This window comes from Chinchilla lanigera, unplaced genomic scaffold, assembly GCF_000276665.1.
Source record: "Chinchilla lanigera isolate Chin_1 unplaced genomic scaffold, ChiLan1.0 scaffold00084, whole genome shotgun sequence".
In the NCBI taxonomy this organism is placed as follows: domain Eukaryota; kingdom Metazoa; phylum Chordata; class Mammalia; order Rodentia; family Chinchillidae; genus Chinchilla; species Chinchilla lanigera.
In genome coordinates, this window is record NW_004955485.1 from 8,410,419 (window position 1) to 8,431,488 (window position 21,070).

Consider the following 21,070-nt stretch of genomic DNA (forward strand, 5'->3'; position numbering starts at 1 on the left):
GAGGTAAACGTATGGTTCTTCTCCTTTAGTGTGGAATTCATCTGACTGCTTTTCTCTTAACTGGTATGGGGTTCCCAGAATACTTCCCTCCCGCCTCAATCTAGCTCATGACCCACTATTGCCTCTATTTTTTGTTGGGGACCACTACAAAGTGGCTCTGAGCAGGATTTAATATTAACCAATTGGCTTTTTATGTTTACTTGTGAGTTGTCTGAAGCTTAGGCATCTTGTCCGACAAGAGAAGGCCACAACTGGAAGACGTTTGGCTCCAACCGCAATGAAACTACAAGGAGACTGCAGCTGCAGGCTCCACACTCCTACAATAAATACCAACCTAAAGATAAGGTAGTTCTCCTGGGGCTGGGGATTTAGCTCAGCGGCAAAGCGCCTGCCTGGCAAGCGCAAGGTCGTGAGTTTGGTTCCCGGTACCGGAGAAAAACGAAAAAAAAAAAAAAAAAAAGGTAGTTCTCCTGATTGACATAATTTACTACTTGGGAAAATTTTCCCAAGGTCCTGCGAGATTCCTGCATTTTCTTGAATATCCACCTCCTTTGTTTGAAAACCAAATAAATACGGGCTGCCCAGAGGAGTCTTTGGCTAAACTCAGAGAATATCAAAGCTGTAAGAGAGTTAGTCCCTCCTGGAGCCCTAAAATCATTTCCATTGTCTCATTTATTTAAGCCTTTGCGTCCACTTGGGAGATTGCGGGCCTGATCAGCCTGCAATAACTTAGGGTTATTTAACCCAATTTTTGATATTTTTTTCTTTGTGTTTTGTTTTGTTTTGTCTCTGTTTTTTAAGTAATGGGAAAAGAAACTTAAACATCTTTTTGCCCTCTCCATACTTAAGAATGAAATGGCCAGGCATGGTGGCACACACCTGTATCCCCAATATTTGGGAGGCTGAAACAGGATTGCTGTGGGTTTGAGACTAGCCTGGGTTATATAGTGAGTGAGTTCTTGAATGCAGCCTAAAACTATACAATGAAACCCTATCTCAAAAACAAAAAACAAACAAAAAGTATTATAATAAGTTAATTGGGCTAATGAGAATGAGGTATAATTAAAATGTTTCAGGTTTTTTTCTGATGCCAGTTTTTAAGAAAGTTTTCAAGTCAGTCAAAAGACAGAGTATTAGGGCTGGAGATACAGCTCAGCAGCACAGTACCTGCCTGGTAAGCATGAGGTCATGAGTTTGATTCCTGGTACCAACCCCCCGCAAAAAAAAAACCAAAACCCTAAAACAGAATATTAGCCATTAATAAAATTGAATCACTTCCTAGGATTTTAAGCTGATCTCCATTGCCTTAGGATTCCTCCCAAGTGCTGGGTATGGTGACACACTCCTGTAATCCCAGCACTTGGGAGGCTGAGGCAGGAGGGTCGTTGAGAGTTCAAGACCAGCCTGGGCTACAAAGTGAGCTCAAGGCCAGCCTGAACTACATAGCAAGACCCTGTCTCCAAAAGAAAGGAATTCCAAGTATATGTTAGCATTTTCTTCTGTTGTGAATAAGATCAGAAAATTTAATATGCATTTTTACATGGCCTATTTTGTTCCTTTATATTCACTAAATGTTTCTAAGAATGTGAAAGGGTCCTTCTGTAGAGATAGGAAATCCAGGACCAAATCAGTCCCAAAGGTTTGCATTTTGTAGACAGACATACAGGGAATGCATTAAGTGATGCCTCTAATGGAAATGTAGATGGTCCTTTTGACTTTGGAGGTTCTTTTAGTTGGATGTTTCATTCTCCCTTTACATTCTAATTATAGAAACTGAAAAAAACGTCAAGCTAGTGTCTAAAGTAGAAAGAGGTTCTATTGCCTCTTAATGGCAGTGCAAGAAGAGATAATTTAGCCCATATATAAAGCCCATAGCCTGTTACATTGCTGAAATCTGTAGAATAAGACCACAATAACTAGAAATTAGCTCACTTTAAGCTGGGCATGGTGGCATGAGCCTGTAGCCCTAGCCACTTGGGAGGCTGAAGCAGAGAAAAATACTTGAGAGAAGGAGTTCAAGACCACCCTGGGTAACACAGCAAGACCCCACTTCAAGAAAAAAAAAAGAGAAGGAGGCTGGGGATTTAGCTCTGTGGCACAGTGCCTGCCTGGCAAGTGTGAGGTAGTGAGTTTGATTCCCAGTACTGGAAAAAAAAAAGAAGAGGAGGAAAGAAGGAAGAAATAAAGCTAAGCAGCTATAACTAGTTGCTTGAGCCAATATTGGGTACAGTTTTACATCAGAATAGAGAGCCCAGACAGCTAAAATGCAGTCATACACACAGCTTGAAGAAAAGAAGGCAGCTTCCCCTCCTGCCATATGCCTGTATATTACTTTTGTTTTGTTTTGTTTTTGAGATAAGGTCTCATGGTGTAGGCCTGCCTTTGTCTTAGTTACTTTTCTTGTTGCTAAACAAAATACCTAACACCCAAAATTAAAGGAGGAGGGGCTGGGGATTTAGCTCAGCGGCAAAGCGCCTGCCTGGCAAGTGCAAGGTCGTGAGTTCGGTTCCCGGTGCCGGAGAAAAACCAAAAAAAAAAAAAAAATTAAAGGAGGAAAGGTTTATTTCAGCTCCCAGTTTGTAGAGGTTTCATGTCATAGTTGGCGGGCTCCAAGGCAGGGTGGCATAGCAGAGGAGAAACAGTTCTTGGCAGGCAGAAGGCAGCAAAGCAACAGCAGAAGCAACCAAGTCTGCCTTTATATTTCATCCAGGCTACCTGGCTATTGGACAGTGCCACCCACACCCAGGGTGGGGTATTACACACTTAATCTCAGCATCACACACCCTAGATCCAGCTGCCTCTGAAAAATCCCATCTATGACCACATAAGGCTTTGGGGGGACATCTAGAGACAAGCCATAACATGCTGAACCTAGTCCCCCAAGGACTCAAGCGTATCCCTTTATAGGAAAGGCATTTAGTTCCTGTGTTAGTTACTTTTCTGTCATTGCTGAGACAAAATACCTGATGCCCAAAATTAAGGAAGGAAAGGTTTATTTAGTTCACAGTTTGTGGAGGTTGCAGTCCACAGTCACCTGGCTCTTAGGCAGGGTGGCACATGGCAGAGGGGCGGAAGCAACAAGAGCAAAAGAGGAATGAGCAAGCCTCTTTTTTCCCCTTACATGGTAATCAGGCTGCACTCTCTTGGGTGGGTGTAGTGCTCAAATCAGCTCTGTGCCCTCTTGTATAGGATGAGGATGTTTACAAAGGGAGGACCCTGGCCCCCTGATAAGCCACTTAGTTAAACTTCTAAACTCAGGTTGACACAATGAACAGTTTCTAGAGTAAGGGCATGTCCTTTATATGCTAGGATGTAGAACTGCTGAGTTACTTAGTTAAGCTTCTATACTTCTCAAGTTGACACAATGTATCAACCATAGTAGTTTACCTGTAAGAGTTGCCAAAGTTCTAACAGTTTAAGCATTGCTGAAAAGTCCAAGTAAAGTCTCTTCTGACAAAAAACAGCAAAACAAAACAAACCAGATGTGGCGCCACAGGCCTGTAATCCCAGCACTCAGGAGGCTGAGGCAGGAGGATCCCTGTGAATTTGAGACCAGCCTGGGCTACAAAATGAGCTCAAGTCCACCCTGAACTGCATAGTGAGATCCTGTCTCAAAAAGACAAAAAACAAACAAATAAATAAAGTCTCTTCTGAGATTTAAGGCAAACTCTTTAACAGTGAGCCCCTGTACAAATGAAAAAAGTTAAATACTTCCCATATACAATGACATAAGACAGACATTTCCATTTCAAAAGGTACAAAGAGGGGGATAGAAAGTGGGAACAAAGCAAAACCAAAATCCAGCCGGGCAAACATTAAATCCCATACTTGTGTGTCCAGCAACCCCAGCAATGTGTGGTAAGATGTGAATGCCAGAGGGCTTGGGTGGCTCTGCCTCTATGACACTTCTGAAGGTTGTAGCTCCCATGGCTTCTCTTTTGGCTGGCTTTGCTCAATCTGTGCTCCTGGCTTCTCCAACCTTCTGGGGGTCTCCACTGTACCTTCAGCTTCACACTCACAACTTCACACACTGCCCTCAGAGGGGCGCATTGCCTGGCCTCGCAGAACTTGTGAAATGTGGGTGGAAGCTTTCTTGACCCCACAACTCTCACATTCTTTATGCACCTAAAACCAGCACCAGAGTTGACACCAGCATCTGCTGCCAGCTGGAGCAGTAGCCAGGCTTCCGTCTCTCTTGACTCTGGGGGTCAAGTGTCTGGATTGCTGAGTACTAGGAACCAAATCCTGGGGAAAAACTTCTCTAGGCTGCCACCATTCTAGAACATGGTGCTCTAGGACTTTCTTCTCAAGGCAAATTCTTTCACCTTTGCAATTTTCAGGCTGCAAAGTGTGGAGTCCTGCTGGCTCTTGTGATGTCCTCAGGCCATTTTTTCTATTGTCCTCTTCTTTCTCAGCAACTGAGTTCTCTGCTTCATCTTTGCAGTCCAGAACTTAACCAGAGCTTCCTTTGTGGCCAAGCTCAAAACATTTTAAATCATTCTTCTGGGCTTTTTTCTCTTGCTTCTCAACATAATCTGGCTAAAAGCCCCCCCAACAATAGCACCATTGCCTCAACATTAGACTGCCTTAAATTTTCTTCTGTAAGAGTAATTAGTCCTCTGCCTTGAATCTCAGTCTCAGGGACAATCTCTGGACATGAGCAAAATGCAGACAAATTTTCTGCCAAAGTATAGCATATGGTCTGGAATCTAACAGCCAGTGCAGTCCTTCTTCCTAACAGAAACCTCCTGAGCCTGGCAGTGCTTCTATCAGCATTTGGGCCTTGTGAGCTCTGACCAGAGTCTCTCATCTGGTACAGCTTAAAGTATCCCAGGCCTGCCTTTTCAGCTAGCATCTCCAAATCTTTTCCACACTCTTCCCATAAGCCAATTCCAAAGTCTCGTGAACCACATGGTCAGGTACAGTCACAGCCATGACCTCACTCTTGGTACCAAAATCTGTCTTAGTTACTTTCCTCATTGCGGAGAATACCTTCCATCCAACCACCCTCCATCCAACCACCCTCCATCCAACCACCTCTGAGAAATACCACCTATGACCACATGAGGCTTTGAAGGGACATCTAGATACAACCTCTATAACAGCCTCAGACTTGCAGTCCTTCTGCCTCAGCCTCTGGAATGCTAAAATTACAGGTGTGTACCACCATCCCCAGCTGACATTTCATACATGTTAACCCTCTCCTGTTTCTTTTCAATTTAATGAATTATGACCATCATGTGTTTAATGCCTGTATGACAATGGAGTCAGTAGGTGAATAATGTACCTATTTTAACACATGTGTTTCTTAGCTATAAATCAAAAGGATTGCTGACCAAAATCATTCCTAGGTTAAAATATGAGGGTTACTAAGGTGTAGTCAGAGATATGCATTCTCTCCCCTCCTCCCTTCAAACAACAAATTTCTGTGCACAAATGAATCAAATTCTCTTAAGTAACTTCCTAGTCAGCTTACAAAATTGGATCATTGGGTTAAAGCAAGCAACTAGGTGATTTACCCAGTAGCTCATCCTTCTTGCTGGCCATGGAGATACCTTCTATGCTAAGTTTCAGCTTCCATGTCTTTGGTCCTGGAAAGAATGGCTACGGGACAGTAGTATAAGGGGGAGAGTAATTGTCTGAAAGGGTTAAGAGCTCAGGCTTGGGATAGGTTAGAGGGATACTCCACCAGGTCAGGCGCTGAAGTTTGGATTAGTTTCAAAGTGAAAAGGTTAGAAGAATTCTTGAAGTTTTGTTTTGTTAAATGTTAATCAGCAGAATCTCTGAGGCTTGTAAGGCACTCCTGTTAACAGGCAGCAAGGGAAATTGCTTTTTTTGTTGTTGAATTAGATGAGCTGAAGACTCATTGGCTCCATGAGGAAGGAAGCTCATTACTGGGAGTGGGTGAGGCAATGCTGAAGGCAAAAGGGAATGTTAGTGTAAAATTAAGTCACTCAACCTCAGGTGAACCATTTTAAGCACTGCCACATAACATTCAGGCACACCCTCACCTCTCCTCAGGAGCTAGTGTGTTTGAATGTTTCCCAAGTAAAAGTAGTTATGGTTATGATGGCTATAATCCCCAGATAGTTATCTGAGAAAACATTCCATAGCGTATTGCTGGCCTGGTCTAAGAAAGGGGAAACTTTTTTTTGAGACAGGGTATCAGTATGTAGTTTATTTTTTTATTTTTTGGTACCAGGAATCAAACTTAGGACCTTGCACTTGCCAGGCAGGCAAGGGCCAGATCTTGATGCCCACATAGGTTATGGAAGCAACAAAAAGGAAAGGCACATGCTGCCCAGTGGCTTCCGGCAGCTCCTGGTACACGTTAAGGAGCCAGAGGTGCTGCTGGTGTGCAACAAGTCTACTGCGCAGAGACTACTCGCAGAGAGCGGCCCAGCGGCCGTCCGGGCCACCTGCCCACCGCCAGGCTGCACAGGGAGGAGAGCGCGTAGATGGCTTGTGGGCATGTTTATTTGTGCTTTAATAAAACCACAAAAACTGCCAAAAAACAAAAAAAGAGAAGTTCTCTTGGAAGCTGGGCGAAGTGGCACACACGTGTAATACCAGCACTCTGGGAGGCTAAGGCAAGTTCAAGCCCAACACGAATAACTTAGCAAATGGGAGAGATCCTGTCTCAAAGTCATTTTTAAAAAATTTAAAAGGTCTGGGCTTGCATCTTAGTGCATAGGCCCTGGGTTCAATCCCCAGTCTTCCCTCCTCCCCCACAGAAAAGCTTCTCTTGGTGATTGAGTGCTGGGGGATGTGTGAATTCTGTGTGGAAGTGGCTAGGAGAAGAAGCCTCAATAACTCGTAGAGTCACGGAGGCCTTAGTCACTCACGTGTAATGCGGTTTACCCATTTGAAGTGTACAAGTCATCATTTTCTAGTGTAATCACAAAGTTGTACAACCACTGGCATATCTGGTTAGATTATTTTGTCCTCCTGGCAGAAAGCCTATACCTTCTGCTTTGACCTCCCTCCTTTTCTAAAGCCACCTCTAATCTATTTTTTCCTCTAAAATTTTGGTTATTGCAGACCATTCCTAAAAGTGGAATCGTGTAACATGTATTTGTATCTGGCTTCGTTCACTTAACAGTTTCAGGGTTTAGCCATGTTATAGCATGATTTAGGGTTTTGTTCTTTGTTAAGGCTGACTAATAAAGCTTTATAGCCGTACTGTATTTTGTCTATCCCTTCCTTAGTTAATGAACATTTGGGTTGTTTTCATATTTTGGGCCCTTGCTCTGAGCATTTGTGTTCAAGTTTTTGTGTGGACATATGATACTAGAGTGGGCTTTCTGGGTCAGATGATAACTATATGCAACATTTGTGGAACAGCCAAGCCACTTTCCAGAGAAGCTATACTATTTATAATCCAACCAGCAAAGTGTGAACATATTCTAGTTTCTCTGCATTTTTGCCAACACTACCAGTATCTTTTTGATTATCATTATCCTAGTGAGTATGAAGCAATTATCTCAAGATTTTGATTTGCATTTCTGTGACAACTAATGCTGTCAAGGATCTTCTTTTTGTTTGTTTGTTCTGGTGTTTTCAGACAGGGTCTTGCTTTGAATTCAGGCTGACCTTGAACTCCCTATGTAGTCCATGATGGCCTCAAACTCTTGGCAATCCTCCTGCCTCAGCCTCTCAAGTGCTGGTATACAGGCATGTGCCACCACACCCAACTAAGCATCTTTTCATAGCTATTAAAATACTTTGCTCTTTTAAAAATTGGATTACTTGCCTTATTGTTGAATATTATGAGTTCTTTACATACTCTGAATATAAGTTCCTTATTAGTAAGTGATTTGCAAATACTTTCCTCCCATTCTGTGAATTACTTTTTCACTTTGTTTTCTTTGTATTTGTGGTACTAGGGATTGAACCCAGGGCCTCTTAACACATGGTAAGCAGGCACTCTACCACTGAGCTATGTCCTTACCCCTACCCTTTTTTTTCTTCAGTGTTGAGATTGAACCAAGGGCCCTGTGCATGCTAGGAAATTGCTTTACCTATGAATTACACCAGATTCCTTTTTTTTTTTGGCTTTTCTCCGGTACCGGGAACCGAACTCACGACCTTGCGCTTGCCAGGCAGGCGCTTTTGCCGCTGAGCTAAATCCCCAGCCCCTAGCCCACTTTCTTGATAGTGTTCTTCGCAGCACAAAGGCTTTTAAACTTGAAAAAAGCCCAAATTAATATACCTTTCGCCCCCTGAAGCATCAGCCTCATTTGCTTCTGGGCTGTGGTTATTCCTGCCAATATACTCGAACCTCATGCCCTGGGTGAGAAACACATTTGACTTCCCTAGGTCATGAAATTCCCTTCCACTTTGGATTTAGACCAAGCCTCAGCCTTAACCTGCAGATACTATGTCTGTCCTTCTTGTAGTCTCTAAGAAAGTAAGTTAGCAGCATTCTGTTCTTGCTACTGGCCTGTTTGTGTCTTACTTGATTTATTCATTGCTTGAATATTTCTGGCACAGCTGTGTGCCAGACATTGTGTTAGGTGTCTGACCCTGCTTTCCTGTGTGTCTGTCACAGTGCACACTATTACATAACGTTATATATATTGTGTAACTATTACGAGAGCCCTAAGGGTTAGACACTCTTTGGGCAAGCTTTTACTGTCTTCCCAGACACCATGCTAAGGGCTGGTATTATTAATCCCCCCTTTTCTTCTGGAGAGTATGTAGCTTGCCAAAAACCGGTCCAAATAACAAGTGAGTTCCAAACTTTTTTTTCCTTTTGTTTTTGTCTTTTTCAGGTAGGGTCTCGCTATGCAGTTCAGGCTGGCCTTAAACTCACTTTGTAGCCCAGGCTGGCTTCAAACTTGCGGCAGTCCTCCTGCCTTTGCCTCCGGAGTGCTGGAATTACAGGCATGCGCCACCACGCCTGGCTAGTTTCTGGCTTATAGTTTTAATACCCTATTAAAGAGAGTGGTTCTATAGTTCTTTGCTATTAGTATTAAAAGCATTTATCTTTGTTTGGTTATTTCATGTACATGTGTTCTAATAAACTTGGAATAATTTTAGATTTATAAAAACAGCACAGAAAATGTACAGAGCTCCTATATGCCTGAAGCCTGCTGTTGCTCATTTTATATTAGCATGGTACATTTATCAGCACAAAGACACTGATTATCTGGGCATGGTGGCCACACCTGTAATCCCAGCACTTGGAAGGCTGAGGCATGAGGATTACCAGGAATTTGAGGCCAGCCTGAGCCACATAGTGAGTTCCAGGTCAGCCTGCACTACAAAGCAAGACCTCTCAAAAAACAAAACAAAGCAAAATTAGAAATTGGCATTATATGGCTCTATTTAAGTAAAAATTCCATGTTTTATTTAGACTTTACCGGTTTATCCATTGATACCCTTTCTGTTCCAGGATCTAATCCAAAGTACCCACTGTATTTGGGCGTCATATCCCCCAGTACCCTCTGCTCTGTTGCAGTTTCTCAAGTCTTCTTACCCATGGCCTTTCCATTCTGAAGCAGTACTGATCACCTGTAAATGTCCCCTGTCTTCGTTTGCCTAAATTCTTTCTCAGATTCTTAGCTTAGGGCTATAGATTGTTGAAGAAAACGGAAGAGGGAAAGTACCATCTCATGACAGCATCCCAGGGGTACTCACATAACAAAACTGGAGATGTTTCTGTAGCCAACTGCTCTGAGAGACCTGTCCCAAAGCTCCCAGCAGCCTCTCAGCCCAGGCTCCTGATGTTTGGACTCTGACCCTTTTGATGTATGTTTGAATCTTTTGAAGACTGTGGAACCTCAGTCAGTTTATGGGCAGGAACCCTGGACGTAACCAAACCCAGTTGGAGGATGTGGGTGCCTTAAGCCCCGCACCCGCAGGGAGATCCAACTCCCTCAGACCTGGGGCTGAGCCTGGGGCTGAGCCTGAGCCACTCATCTCAGTGACTTCTCCCTGAGGAGCGAGCCCTGCCCCTGCTGCACCCTCAAATCCCTACTCCCCAACAGTCTGCAAGAGTTCTCCAAGGAGACGCTGAGGGGCCTGCTCAGGTCTCTGCGGACAGGAGCCCCCACAACAGGTACCAAGCTGGCTTTCTCTTCCTCTGTGCTGGTGGAGGAAGCCACAGGATGGGAAGTCTCTGGCCCAGGCACCAGAACTGCCCAAGGGCAGCAGGCGTGTCCTTGCCAGCTGGTCCCCTCCACCTCAGTACTGTGTGCTCGCTGCTGCAACCCTGTGTTGAGTTTCTGCACAGATACGGATCTTTGTGCCCAGAGTGGGACTGGGCCCTTACAGTATCTTACTCTCCTAGGAGGAGGTAATCCACAAATCCAGTCTCTGAGAATCTCCAAAGCTCTCTGGAAAGAGAACTGTCCACATCACTAAAGAATTAAGATTCCCTCACTTTTTTGAGGGCTGTGTGGTGTGTGTGTGTGTGTGTGTGTGAGAGAGAGAGAGTGTGTGTGTGAGTGTGAGAGTGCTGGTAATTTCCCACTTGAACTAAATGGGGTTACAGAAAAGAATACTGGGCAAGCTATCTCCACTGAACAAGTCCTTGGCATTGGGCAGGTCCCAAGGGACTCGCAGCTTCTGGCAGCAAGTGTGTGTGTGTCATCCATACACACAGTTCTGTCTGGAGAGTGCAATGTGTCTTTTTATTATTATTATTAATTATTTTATTATTTAGTTGGAAACTTCACACTGGCATTAACAGATCTAGCAGAAGCAGCCTCAGCCATCGTCCTGGGCTCCAAGTAAAGATGTGAAAGAGATGCTGGACGTGGAAGTGCTGAGGGATTGAATTAGGTCACCCGCGTATGCATCACCGTGCAGCCTGGCTCCCGCCCCTCATCCTGCGTGTGGTCGGTATGCGAGGCCCCCGAAGATACAAGAGCAGCTGGGCCCAGGGTTCCTGTTTCTGAGAAGGGTCAGGCTGGGCGGGTGAGAGCCAGCCCGTGCGGCGTTCAGCAAGACCCGCATGCGCACAGCACCTCCAGAGCCTGCTGGATGCTTTATGAAGCGTGTGGAGGGGCGCCCTGGGTCTTACTGAGGCGGTCTCATCCTCTCGGGGACACTCTCGTGTGTGGTTCCCAAGCGCTTTGATCAGAGGCAGGGTCGGTGACCTGACAGCCTCAGACACACAGCCCCACCGATGTTAACTTTCCTCCCGCACTGTCCTACGCACACACAGGTGCCCAGGCCTTGGTCCCAGCCTGCCTGGAAGGCCGGACCCACATGTGCTCCCCCTTCCCCTGTGCTGTCTCTCTCGATCCGTTTGCACTTGACCTTGACAGTCGGCATCCTCGCCCATCCTAGTCCTAGAACTTAGTGGCTTACAGAGTGGGATCCCAGTGCTGACGGTCCCTACCTTGCGCCCAGTTCCATCCTGGCCAGTGGCCTGGACCTCAGGACCTAATGTTTTAGAGCAAGGCTGGGTTGAGCACGTTGGAGACAAGTGAGAGGTATGTTGGCAAGATGGAGGGTGTGCATGTCTGGGCTGGCCGGGGCTTACGTCCCTGCACTGGGGAGGAGGCTTCCGGAAGAGGTGTCTTCTAGGGGAAAAGGTGTGGGAAGGTAGGAAGAGAGTTTGGAGGTTTGTTTTGTCTTTATTGATTGGAAAGAAGAAAGAAGTTGATGCTGAGTGTTTCAGAGAGAACAGGTAGGCAGGGAATTTCATGATTCGACATCCAAGGGTCCAGCCAAAGCTGAAGTTTGGAAAATCCTCCAAACTTGGCTACAGAAGCCAGCCAGAGAACACTGCTACTGACTGGCCGCAAGCTGATTATGTGGGAGTGGGCATTGATGTACTTAGCGGAGAAGGAGTGTTGTAGGCAACACACAAGTCTTTGAGTTCAGAGGCCCTGTTTCCAGTAGACTCACTTCCACCTTCCAGGTTCCCAACTGATTTTGCCCACTGCCCTTATCCAGTCCAGAGCTGGCCTTCCGGGTGAGTGAATCAGTTAGGAATGAGTGACTGTGACGGGCCAGGCGTAGGGACCCACCGTCCCCCAGCCGAAGCGTGGGGTCTGTCGGGTCCATCTGAGAGGAGCACAGCCTCGCTCACCTTCTACTGATGGCCAGGTATTCCTGAGGCTCTTTATACGCGCAGTGGCTCTGCCCGCCGAGCTGTGAACTGGACAGGAGAAAGGCGTGCCCGTCAATCTGCTCTGCATGTTTTTCTGGCTTCTAACCAAAGCACACTGCTCTTAAAGAGTTAAAGAAGGGCAAATGGCCACCGTTCTCGAATTTTTAACTTGTTCTGTGCAACAGGCTCCCTTTGAATCCAGGGCACAGCCTGGGGGTGGGCGTCCCTGCTGGTTACTGAGGTCTGCAGAAGGTGACTGGTGAGCAGGACAGATGTGCGTGCCCGTCACCGCTGGCTGCGTGGTTGGGCGTGAACTGGTGGGTGTTGCCGAGGCTCCAGAACTGCAGGAGATTCCACGTGGCATCCACACAGCCCTGCCCAGCGTCTAGTGGGCTCCATGGGGTCCAGGTTTTTCCCTCTCCCCCTCAGCAGAGAAACTGGAGAGATGGACATTACGTGCAGTGCAGTCAGTGTGAGTGCTAGAATATTCCCAGGTTCAATGGTGGTGCTAAACTATCTCGTTTCTGATATTTTCAATGGTGGGCTTTTTAAATCTCCTCACAAACACGTAGTGTCGTGGGGAAGAGACCCAGCCCCTTGGCCCACCGTTTTCCAGGTGTCCTTTATCACTTTGACGGGACTCTTTGGTCTGCAGAAGTGCTCTGTCTTGGCATGCTTCTAGACTGTAAGATTTGGGTTGTTCTGTTTTGTATTTGGTTTATGTTTACATGCATCTTGTATTTCCCTGAAAACTAAATAAAGTTTTTGGCCTTTTTAACTGAAAACAAAAACACACCACTGATGATGTTAACCTTTATCACTTAGTCAAGGACTTAAATACTAATTTATCAGGTTTCTTTACTGTAAAATCACTGTTTTTCCCTTTTGCTACTCTAAATATAGGCCATCTTTAGTGAGAGTGGGAATTAAACTCCACCTCCAGTGGGAGGGAGTGTCTACACATATTACTTAAAATTGTCATGTAAGAAAGATTAGTCTCTTTTCCTTATTTATTTAATAGTTTATTTATGTCAGTATGGACTTACTGTATGTCAAACCTTGATCTAAAACCTGTGTTTCTGCTACACCAGCTAAGAAATGACAAGACAATAGTTTTGTAGAAGCTTATTAATTTCAGAGGTTGGGGGGAGGTAGATTTGATAAAGCTTGGTGAGCTTGCATGTGAGTGAGTGGGTGGTGGAGAGGGAGTATTTGAAAATAATACTCAGTGATTTGAATGACAGGAGTTAAAAGTTTGGTTTGAAACTGTGGTAACAAGTATGAAGATTGGTTCTGGGCTTTGGTGAGCCTCGGCTTCTTTAGAGACCAGCTGGCCTGCGTATGACCCAGCTGTACCCAGAAGCCCTAACCCTTGTTTTTATTGGGTTATCCTCTTCTTCCATCTGGTACTACATTAATGTTAATTCTTTGTTTCAGAGCCATCATCAACCACTTTAATCCCAAAATTGAATCCTACGCTGCTGTGAATCACATATCCCAGCTGTCAGAGGAGCAGGTAAGCCACTGCCCTCCCCACGGTGACCTGGTTGATGGCTGGGATCGGTTGCCTTCTCTCGAGTGGCAGAGAGTCTGTTCCTGAGCTTGTGGAGCGGGTGGCAAGCGTCAGGCTGCTCGGAGGCTGTGGGACAGCGTTGCTTGGTAGCACTTTAAACAGAGTTGCACCTTCTCATTTGTGCCCTCGAAGAGGTGTGTTTAGTTACGCAGAAGAACGTAGGTGAAAACATGGTAAATGTGGTTCCCGTGGGTGACAAGGCATTACTCTACAATTTTACTCAGAGAGTCATTTTGATGTTTGAAAGTAAGAAATGAGGATTTAGAAATAGAAGAAAATGCCAATTACAAGCCCTAAGTTCAGCTTAATTTGAAACTGTTTGGCTCATTAAAACAAGCCCTCACTGGGACAGAGTTTCCTTAGTAATTGAGTTCCCTTTGCCTTGAGCCGTTGTTTCTGTGGAGGTCTTTCTCTGGTATGGCCTAACTTGGGGATGCAGATAGGCTTGTGTGTTTGTTTTTCTTGGGTCTGGCCTGATTTCTCTTTTCCCAAAGCGGCTGCATTCAGCTCTGCATTATATAAAGTACAGATGGGGCTTAGCATGGCATGGGGTTGAATCTGATGTTTCATTCTGAGACACTTGAGTCCTGTTTTAAAAAACATAAAACAAAACATCTTTTCCATATGCTTGCCTTCCTTCCCACCCTGCTGCCCAGTAAGAAAACCACAATGCTCAGCGCCCCCACGCCACCCCCACTCGCACCCCCAGCCGGTCGTGGTAACCCCTTTGGGAGCCTTTTATTGGAGGGGCGGCCAGCAGCTGTGGTGTGACCATGAGTTCTGGCGTTGTGAAAAGCTGCTCTGTTCACCCAGGCTTCTCAGCGTCCCCCAGCCCCAGCGGCTCTTTGCTCGGCCCGATGGACAGCACTCTATTAGTCTGACATGTTTGTTCTCTTCTGTGAGGCCGGCTGTGTGAACCCACCCTTACGTGTAAAACTGCTTTTGTAAATGGCTTTCATCTCTCCTTTCCTCTCTGCTATAGTCTTGTTCTCTGATGCTGGTCCTCTCCGCAAGATGCTTCTTGGTGCTGCTGCCTCTTCTGTTGGATCAGTTCATGTTAGTTTTACTGTGTCATTTTTCTGCAGAGTAATTCAGGAACTTCAGTTCTATACAGCTAGAGAAGGAGTGACTTTCTATGCACAGTGAGAGCTGGTTAGTCTCTTTTTTTTTTTTTAAAGGAGCAGACATTTTTACTCTTAGCCTCAGGGACTTGGGGAGGTTAGGCTACTTTCTCCAGCAGTATCAGCCACAGAGCAACAATAAAAACCCATTCTGGTGCAAGAGGCAATGTGGAAAAGGAGATCAGCAAGTACCTGTCCTCACCTGCCTCCAGTTCTTTGCAGGTTAAATGAAGTGGGCCAGTGTGTTCTCTTTTTTTTTTTTTTTTGGTACCGGGAATCGAACTCATGACCTTGTGCTTGCCAGGCAGGTGCTGTGCCGCTGAGCTGTATCTCCAGCCCAGTGTGTTTTCTTACAGTAACCTGTTCTTGTCCTGGAGAGTGTACTTATTTTCCTGATTTTACTGTTCACACTCTTTCTGCAGAGCCTGTTTCTTTTCTTACCTTTAATAAATGTAAAATCTTGCTACTGTTAAAAAAAAAAAAGTTGAATGCAATGATAAAAATACCTCTGGAAAAGAGCCCACAAGCCGGGCTGAGGTGATTCCTGTGGAGAGGCAGAGTACCAGTCAGGAGAGGGAAGAGCAGCGCTGGAAAACTCACTTACTCAGGCAATAAATAATTGGTGCCTGCTGTAGTAGAGGGTGTGGTGCTGTCAGAGGGTAGTGGGGTCAGTGGTGAATAGTCCAAAGTGTAGTCCTTGCCTTACTGTCATGGGGCCCTCTCCCACTTCAGGACTAGGCATCAAGCTCGGGACTCCACCTGCTAGGCAGACACTGCCGCTGAGCTAACCCCAGCCCTGTCAGGGAGTTCTGCGTACTCATTCCCTCTCTTCTTAAAAATGTTCTGTTCTTACATTGAATATTTATTGAATAATTGCTCCTGGCTGTCTGTGTCTGTCTACCTACCTGTCTCGTCAGCGCACGTGTGTTGTGCGTAACGTTTACATTCCATGTGCAGAGTCGGCATGTGTACGTAACACATCTTCATTCTCCATCACCCTGTTCCCTCGCAGCCCGACCCTTCCGCCAGCCCACTTGAGGAACCATTTCCTATTTTCTGTCTTTTATTTGGGCCTTATTTATAATTTGGGTTTCTCATATAATAGAAACCATGCAGTATATTTAAGCTTGTGTATCCGATTTGTTTCACTTAATGTTACGGTCTCTGTGTGCCTCCATTTTCCTACAGATGACTCAAGTTTATCTGTTTATGGCAGAGTAGTACTCCTCTATATGTAAATACCACATTTTCTTTATCTGTTTATCTGCTGATGGACATGTAGGCTGCTTCCAAGATTTAGCTGTTATGAATTGTTCTGCTGTAAACATGGGTATGCGTGTGTCACTACAATATGAGATTTTTTAATTCTTTTGGAAAGGTACCTAGAAGGGGAATAGCTGGGTCAAATGGAGTTTTAATTTCAATTTTTTTGTTCTTGTTGTTGTTGTTTTTTGTGGTTTTATTTTTTGTCTTTTTGAGACAGGGTCTCGCTGTGTAGCCCAGGCTGGTCTTGCACTCGCAATGATCCTCCTGCCTCAGCCTCCTGAGTGCTGGGATTACAGGTGTGCGCCACCATGCCCTGCTTAATTTTAGTTTTTTGAATGTGTTAGTTTTAGTTTTGAAATCTCCATATCGATTTTCATAGTGGTTACAGTAGTTTAAATTCCCATTAACAATGAATAGGGGTTCTTTTTCTCCCCACAGCCTCACCACCATTTGTTACTATTTGGTTTTGTTTTGTTTTGTTTTTTTGATCCGGTACCGGGAATCAAACTCACGACCTTGTGCTTGCCAGGCAGGCGCTGTGCCGCTGAGCTAAATGCCCAGCCCCAATTTGTTACTGTTTGATTTCTTGATGATGGCCATTCTTTCTGGACTGAGCTGGAAGATGAATGTTGTTTTAATTTGCATTTCTTTAATGGTCAGTGATGTTGAGCATTTCTTTGTGTATTTATTGGCCATTTGTACTTCTTCTATCCAGCAGTTACTAATTTTATTTGCCTATTTTTTGATAGGGTCTTACTGGTGGGGGTCTAATGCTTTTGAGTTCTTTACACAGTCTAGATACTAATCCTCCCTTTGGTAAGCCGCCATTCCTACCTAGTAAATCATCTGGTGTGCAAGGCAGACTCCATGATCGAGGAGTAAGGGCTCCCGCAGCAGTGCGGCCGAGAAGTCAGACTGAAGGGCTCAGAGTGCACGGCGACCTACGTGTCTCTGCCTGGGAACTTGGAGTCTGCTTCTGCTTCTTCCAGGCGAGGGCTGCTTTCTCTCTGGTTCTCTCCCCAGAAATACAACAGCCTTAGCTCATCACTGTTGTAAAGCTTCCTAAATTCTGGCCTCCAGCCCCTCCTTCATCAGTGACCCAAACTCTTTTCATTTCCAGAAGGGGATAGTGGAGTGACACAACCTGCGCTGCATAGAGAAATCCTAATGACCTTTTTGTCCATCCTAAGTACACGTGAATGGAAGGTGTTACAGGAGAAGCTCTTGACTCCAGGCTAAATCTTGGGGATTCAGATGGTTTCAGGACAGCTGTCTGGCTGAGGCAGTGCCCCCTTCACAACAGTACGCTGAAGTAGGGGAAAAGGAAGGAGGAAAGGAAAAGAAAATGGAAGGGGGAAAAGTGGAAACAAAGCTTTTGTAAATAAGGAGGGGAAGAAGGGCTGAAGGGAGGGGAGGGGAATGAGGAAAAAGAATCAAGATATATCATGTACAGGTACAAATTCCCTATGAGGAATGTGATCATGATCTGTGTCTAAAGTGCACCAATTAACTTAATTATTAAACAGTTAGCCTTTCAAAACTATGGTGGAGTAGAAGAGCCCATGTGGAGGCTCCCCTCGCTGTCTTGTCCTACCTGAACTCTTAGGTACACCTTTTCCTCTGTTTCTTTTTCTTTCTCTTCCTTCCTTCCTTCTTTCCTTCCTTCCTTTCTCCCTAAAATTATTTACTTTCATTTTTCTTGTTCCTAGTAGTTCCTTTATTCTGTTTTTCAAAGTTGAAAAAAGACTTTCTACTATTATTTGCTACATTATATTAGAGACGAGTCCACACTCAAGAAATCAGCCATGAAATTTCTTGGGATAATACTTACTTACAGATGGTTCTTAACTTAAGATTCAACAATGAACAGGCTTTAGAAGTTTAGTATATATTCTTGCCAGGTATGGTGGCACACAGCTGTAATCTCAGTACTCGGGAGGCTGAGGCAGGAGGATCACCTTGAGGACAGCCTCAACTACACAGCAAGACTCAGTCACAAAAAAAAGAAAAAGAAGAAAGTATATATTCTGAAATTGTGCCCAAAATTATGCATTTGTCCTTTTTTTCCTTGAAGAGGGCCCATTTTTCCGGATTCTCAGCCACTCTGACTCCCTCTTCAACATTTTCAGGTTCATTAGCTCAGCTGCTTTGAACGGCCCCGTAACTTGCCTTGCTCCAAAGCCGCCAGACCTGTGAAACTGTGCTTTGCGGGTCTGGGCTCCCGTGGGTTTCACTGCTGGTTATCGTTTACAGCTGTCACGATACATGGGATCGTATCAGCTCTTCTCTCCTTATACGCAGGGAAGGGCTCCTAGCAGACCTTTCCCAAAGATTCTCAGAAGCCCTGAGTATCTGGAAGATGTCGTGGCCGTTTAGGACTCAAAGCAGAGCCCTCCTTGGCACTCACTCCTTTCCTCCTTCTCATGACCAGCTGCCTGCCTTTGAGATGTCCCACCGAGAAGCAAGTGAATTATTGCCCCTCTCCTGCTTTAGCCGCTTTATTCAGCTGTCAGTATTTCAGCAGTTTAGCCTGCTCTGGGTCTCTGATTGTGCTCGGCATTTGGGGCATCCTGAAGTTTGATAAGGACCTCTGCTTTTGAAAGGCAGCATCATGCAAGAGATGGTGACGGCATTATTATTGTCAGCAGACCAGTACTAGCCGTGGGTCTGTTCCTGGTAGAGAAAGATCTCTGCAGTTGCAGTGGTCAGAAAAGGGCCATATGGAGGAGAGAAGAGTTGAACTTGGCCTTAAAAGAGGAGGGACAGGCCAGGGAGATAGCTCTGCAGCACAGCGCCTGCCTGGCAAGTATGGGCCCTGGGTTCAGTTCCAAGTACCAGAAAAAAAAGGAGGGAGGGACAAGAACTGGATTAATGGAGAGGCATAAATTTTAAAACATGCTTAAGAGCAGGACCTGAAGGGGACAGAGGAATAGAGAAGAGTCCAGTACTCTTGCAAGTCAAGTCCTTGCGTCCCAGAACACCACATGACTGAAAGACTTAGGACGCAGCGTGGTCGTTTAACCACAGAGTCGGGTGCACCAACTCTCAGCATTTTGTGATTGTTCTGGCTTTGATTCACTCTCAGGTATTTATTAAGGACCTCGTATGAGCCAGCCCTGGCGCTAGGCATGTGATGAGGCCTAATGGGAAAACATGTCTTTTTCTTTTATTGTGGTAAAACAAACACACATCAGAATTTGTCATCTGAACTTTTTTTAATTATGGAGAACATGTAAAGTGTGTTTCCTAGGTATATTGTTATACCGCGGGTCTCTAGGAGTTTTCCATCCCAGAGACTTGGAACACTGTGTCCTCTGAGCACCCTCCTCCCCACCTTCGAAGTTGCCATTCTACTTCCTGTTTCTAAGAATGGATCGATCATTCTTTTTGGTATGTTTGGGGTTTTTTTGCTTTATTTTTTGGCACATTGTTCTTGATGCTGGTTTTCTTTCAAAGTAGCCTAAGAGCTTGCTAAGAATTTCTCTGCATACAAGTTCAGGCATTTTTTGTGAAGGTCAGAAAGGTGTTCCACTGGTACTCTTCATGTGATAGAACCACACGGTGGATGGTGTAATGAGATTCATTAAGGTTTTTACACTAGGAATTTTCATGGATGTAGTGGATTGATAACTGGTGGTCAACTTACAACCCCCAGCTGAACTGAGTAAGCATGGTGCTGGGTGTGGGGGCCCCACCTGGGGATAGTTTCGAGCAGTATAAGAGGCAGAGCTGGAGAAGGAGAAGGAAGCGGTTGGGAGCTGAGAGGCTGTTGGGAGCTGTTGGTTGTTTTGGAGGAGCTCGTCATGCTGCTTTCCTGATGAACTCGGCTGCTTTCATGCTCTGAGAAGCTCGGGACCTCACTGGCACTGAGAATGGCTTTGGTTCACTTTGGGGGGGCTCTGGTCCTCACTTTGAGCATCGCTTCCTGGCTCCAGAGGGGAAGATGGTGCACTGTGGGTCTCCTGGAGAAGCTTGCTGCGTTGGCTTCCCTGGTGGGAACTCGGCCATCTTGATCATTGGAGGAGCTCGGGACCTCACTGTCGCTGAGGATGGCTGTGGTACCTTTCCGGGGAGCTCTGGTTCTTCTGAGCATCGCTTCCTGGCTCCAGTGTAGATCCCTCAGCCTGCTAGCACAGATCCTTCATCCCGCTGGTACAGACTTCCTAGATTCCACCACTGACCTTTGGGCCTTCCCAGTGCAGATCCGTGAAACAGGCCTGCATGAGATACTGTGATGGGCTCTAGGCCTCCAGGTGGACTTGTGAGAGGCATTGTTATGAGCTGTAGGCCTTTAGCTGGACTTACGCAGGACATTTCCCTGGGATCCAGGGTGTCAGCTGGATTCCTTGGTCTTAATGTATGGACAGATTTCCTGCACTCTTTTGTATATTGTTTTTTGGGTGATTATTATAAATAATCTTATAAAATGTGTCCTGTAATATATTGCTCTCCCTTGCAAAAACATTCCCCAAACCAACACAATGGAGTTTTACTTCCCATTATTTCTTTGTTCCACCCTCACCAGACTTTTGGTCTTTGGATTCACATGAGGCCTATATAATGTTATGTATTGTAAAACATGTCCTCAGAAGTATTTTGACAGGGCTGGGATTGTAGCTCAATGGTAGAATGCTTGCCTAGCAAGTATAGGGTCTTGGTTTGATCTCCAGCCCTGCAAAAAAAAATATATATATATATTATAACAAAATAAGGCATTGTTAGAAGCTGCTAAGTTTTACTTGTTTCTGTTAGTACGCTTTCAAAATCTTCTTTATTTTCTCCTGGTCTGAGAGTCATTACAAATAACTGCTGGGTATTTAGAAATCCAAATGAAAGCCTGACGTGGTGGCACATGCCCATAATCTCAGCACTCTGAAAGGCTGAAGTAGGATCACAAATTAGTGCCAAGTCTGGATGACTCAGGGGGAAGCTGTCTCAAAACAAAAAGTGAAAAGAGTTGGAGCCGGGCGTGGTGGCGCTCACCTGTAATCCCAGCACTCAGGAGGCTGAGGCAGGAGGATTGTTGCAAATTCAAGACCAGCC

General features: G+C 45.3%; 1 protein-coding gene across 1 annotated transcript in view; it reads left to right on the forward strand.

Moving 5' to 3' along the window:
• LOC102024117 (chromosome unknown open reading frame, human C10orf76) overlaps positions 1-21,070 on the forward strand; it is a gene marked incomplete at its 5' end in the record, with an annotated part of 155,381 nt that overhangs the window by 112,634 nt on the left and 21,677 nt on the right. The window contains 1 exon segment of the mRNA XM_013504087.1: positions 13,505-13,583. Within this exon segment, the coding sequence (XP_013359541.1) occupies positions 13,505-13,583 (79 nt within the window).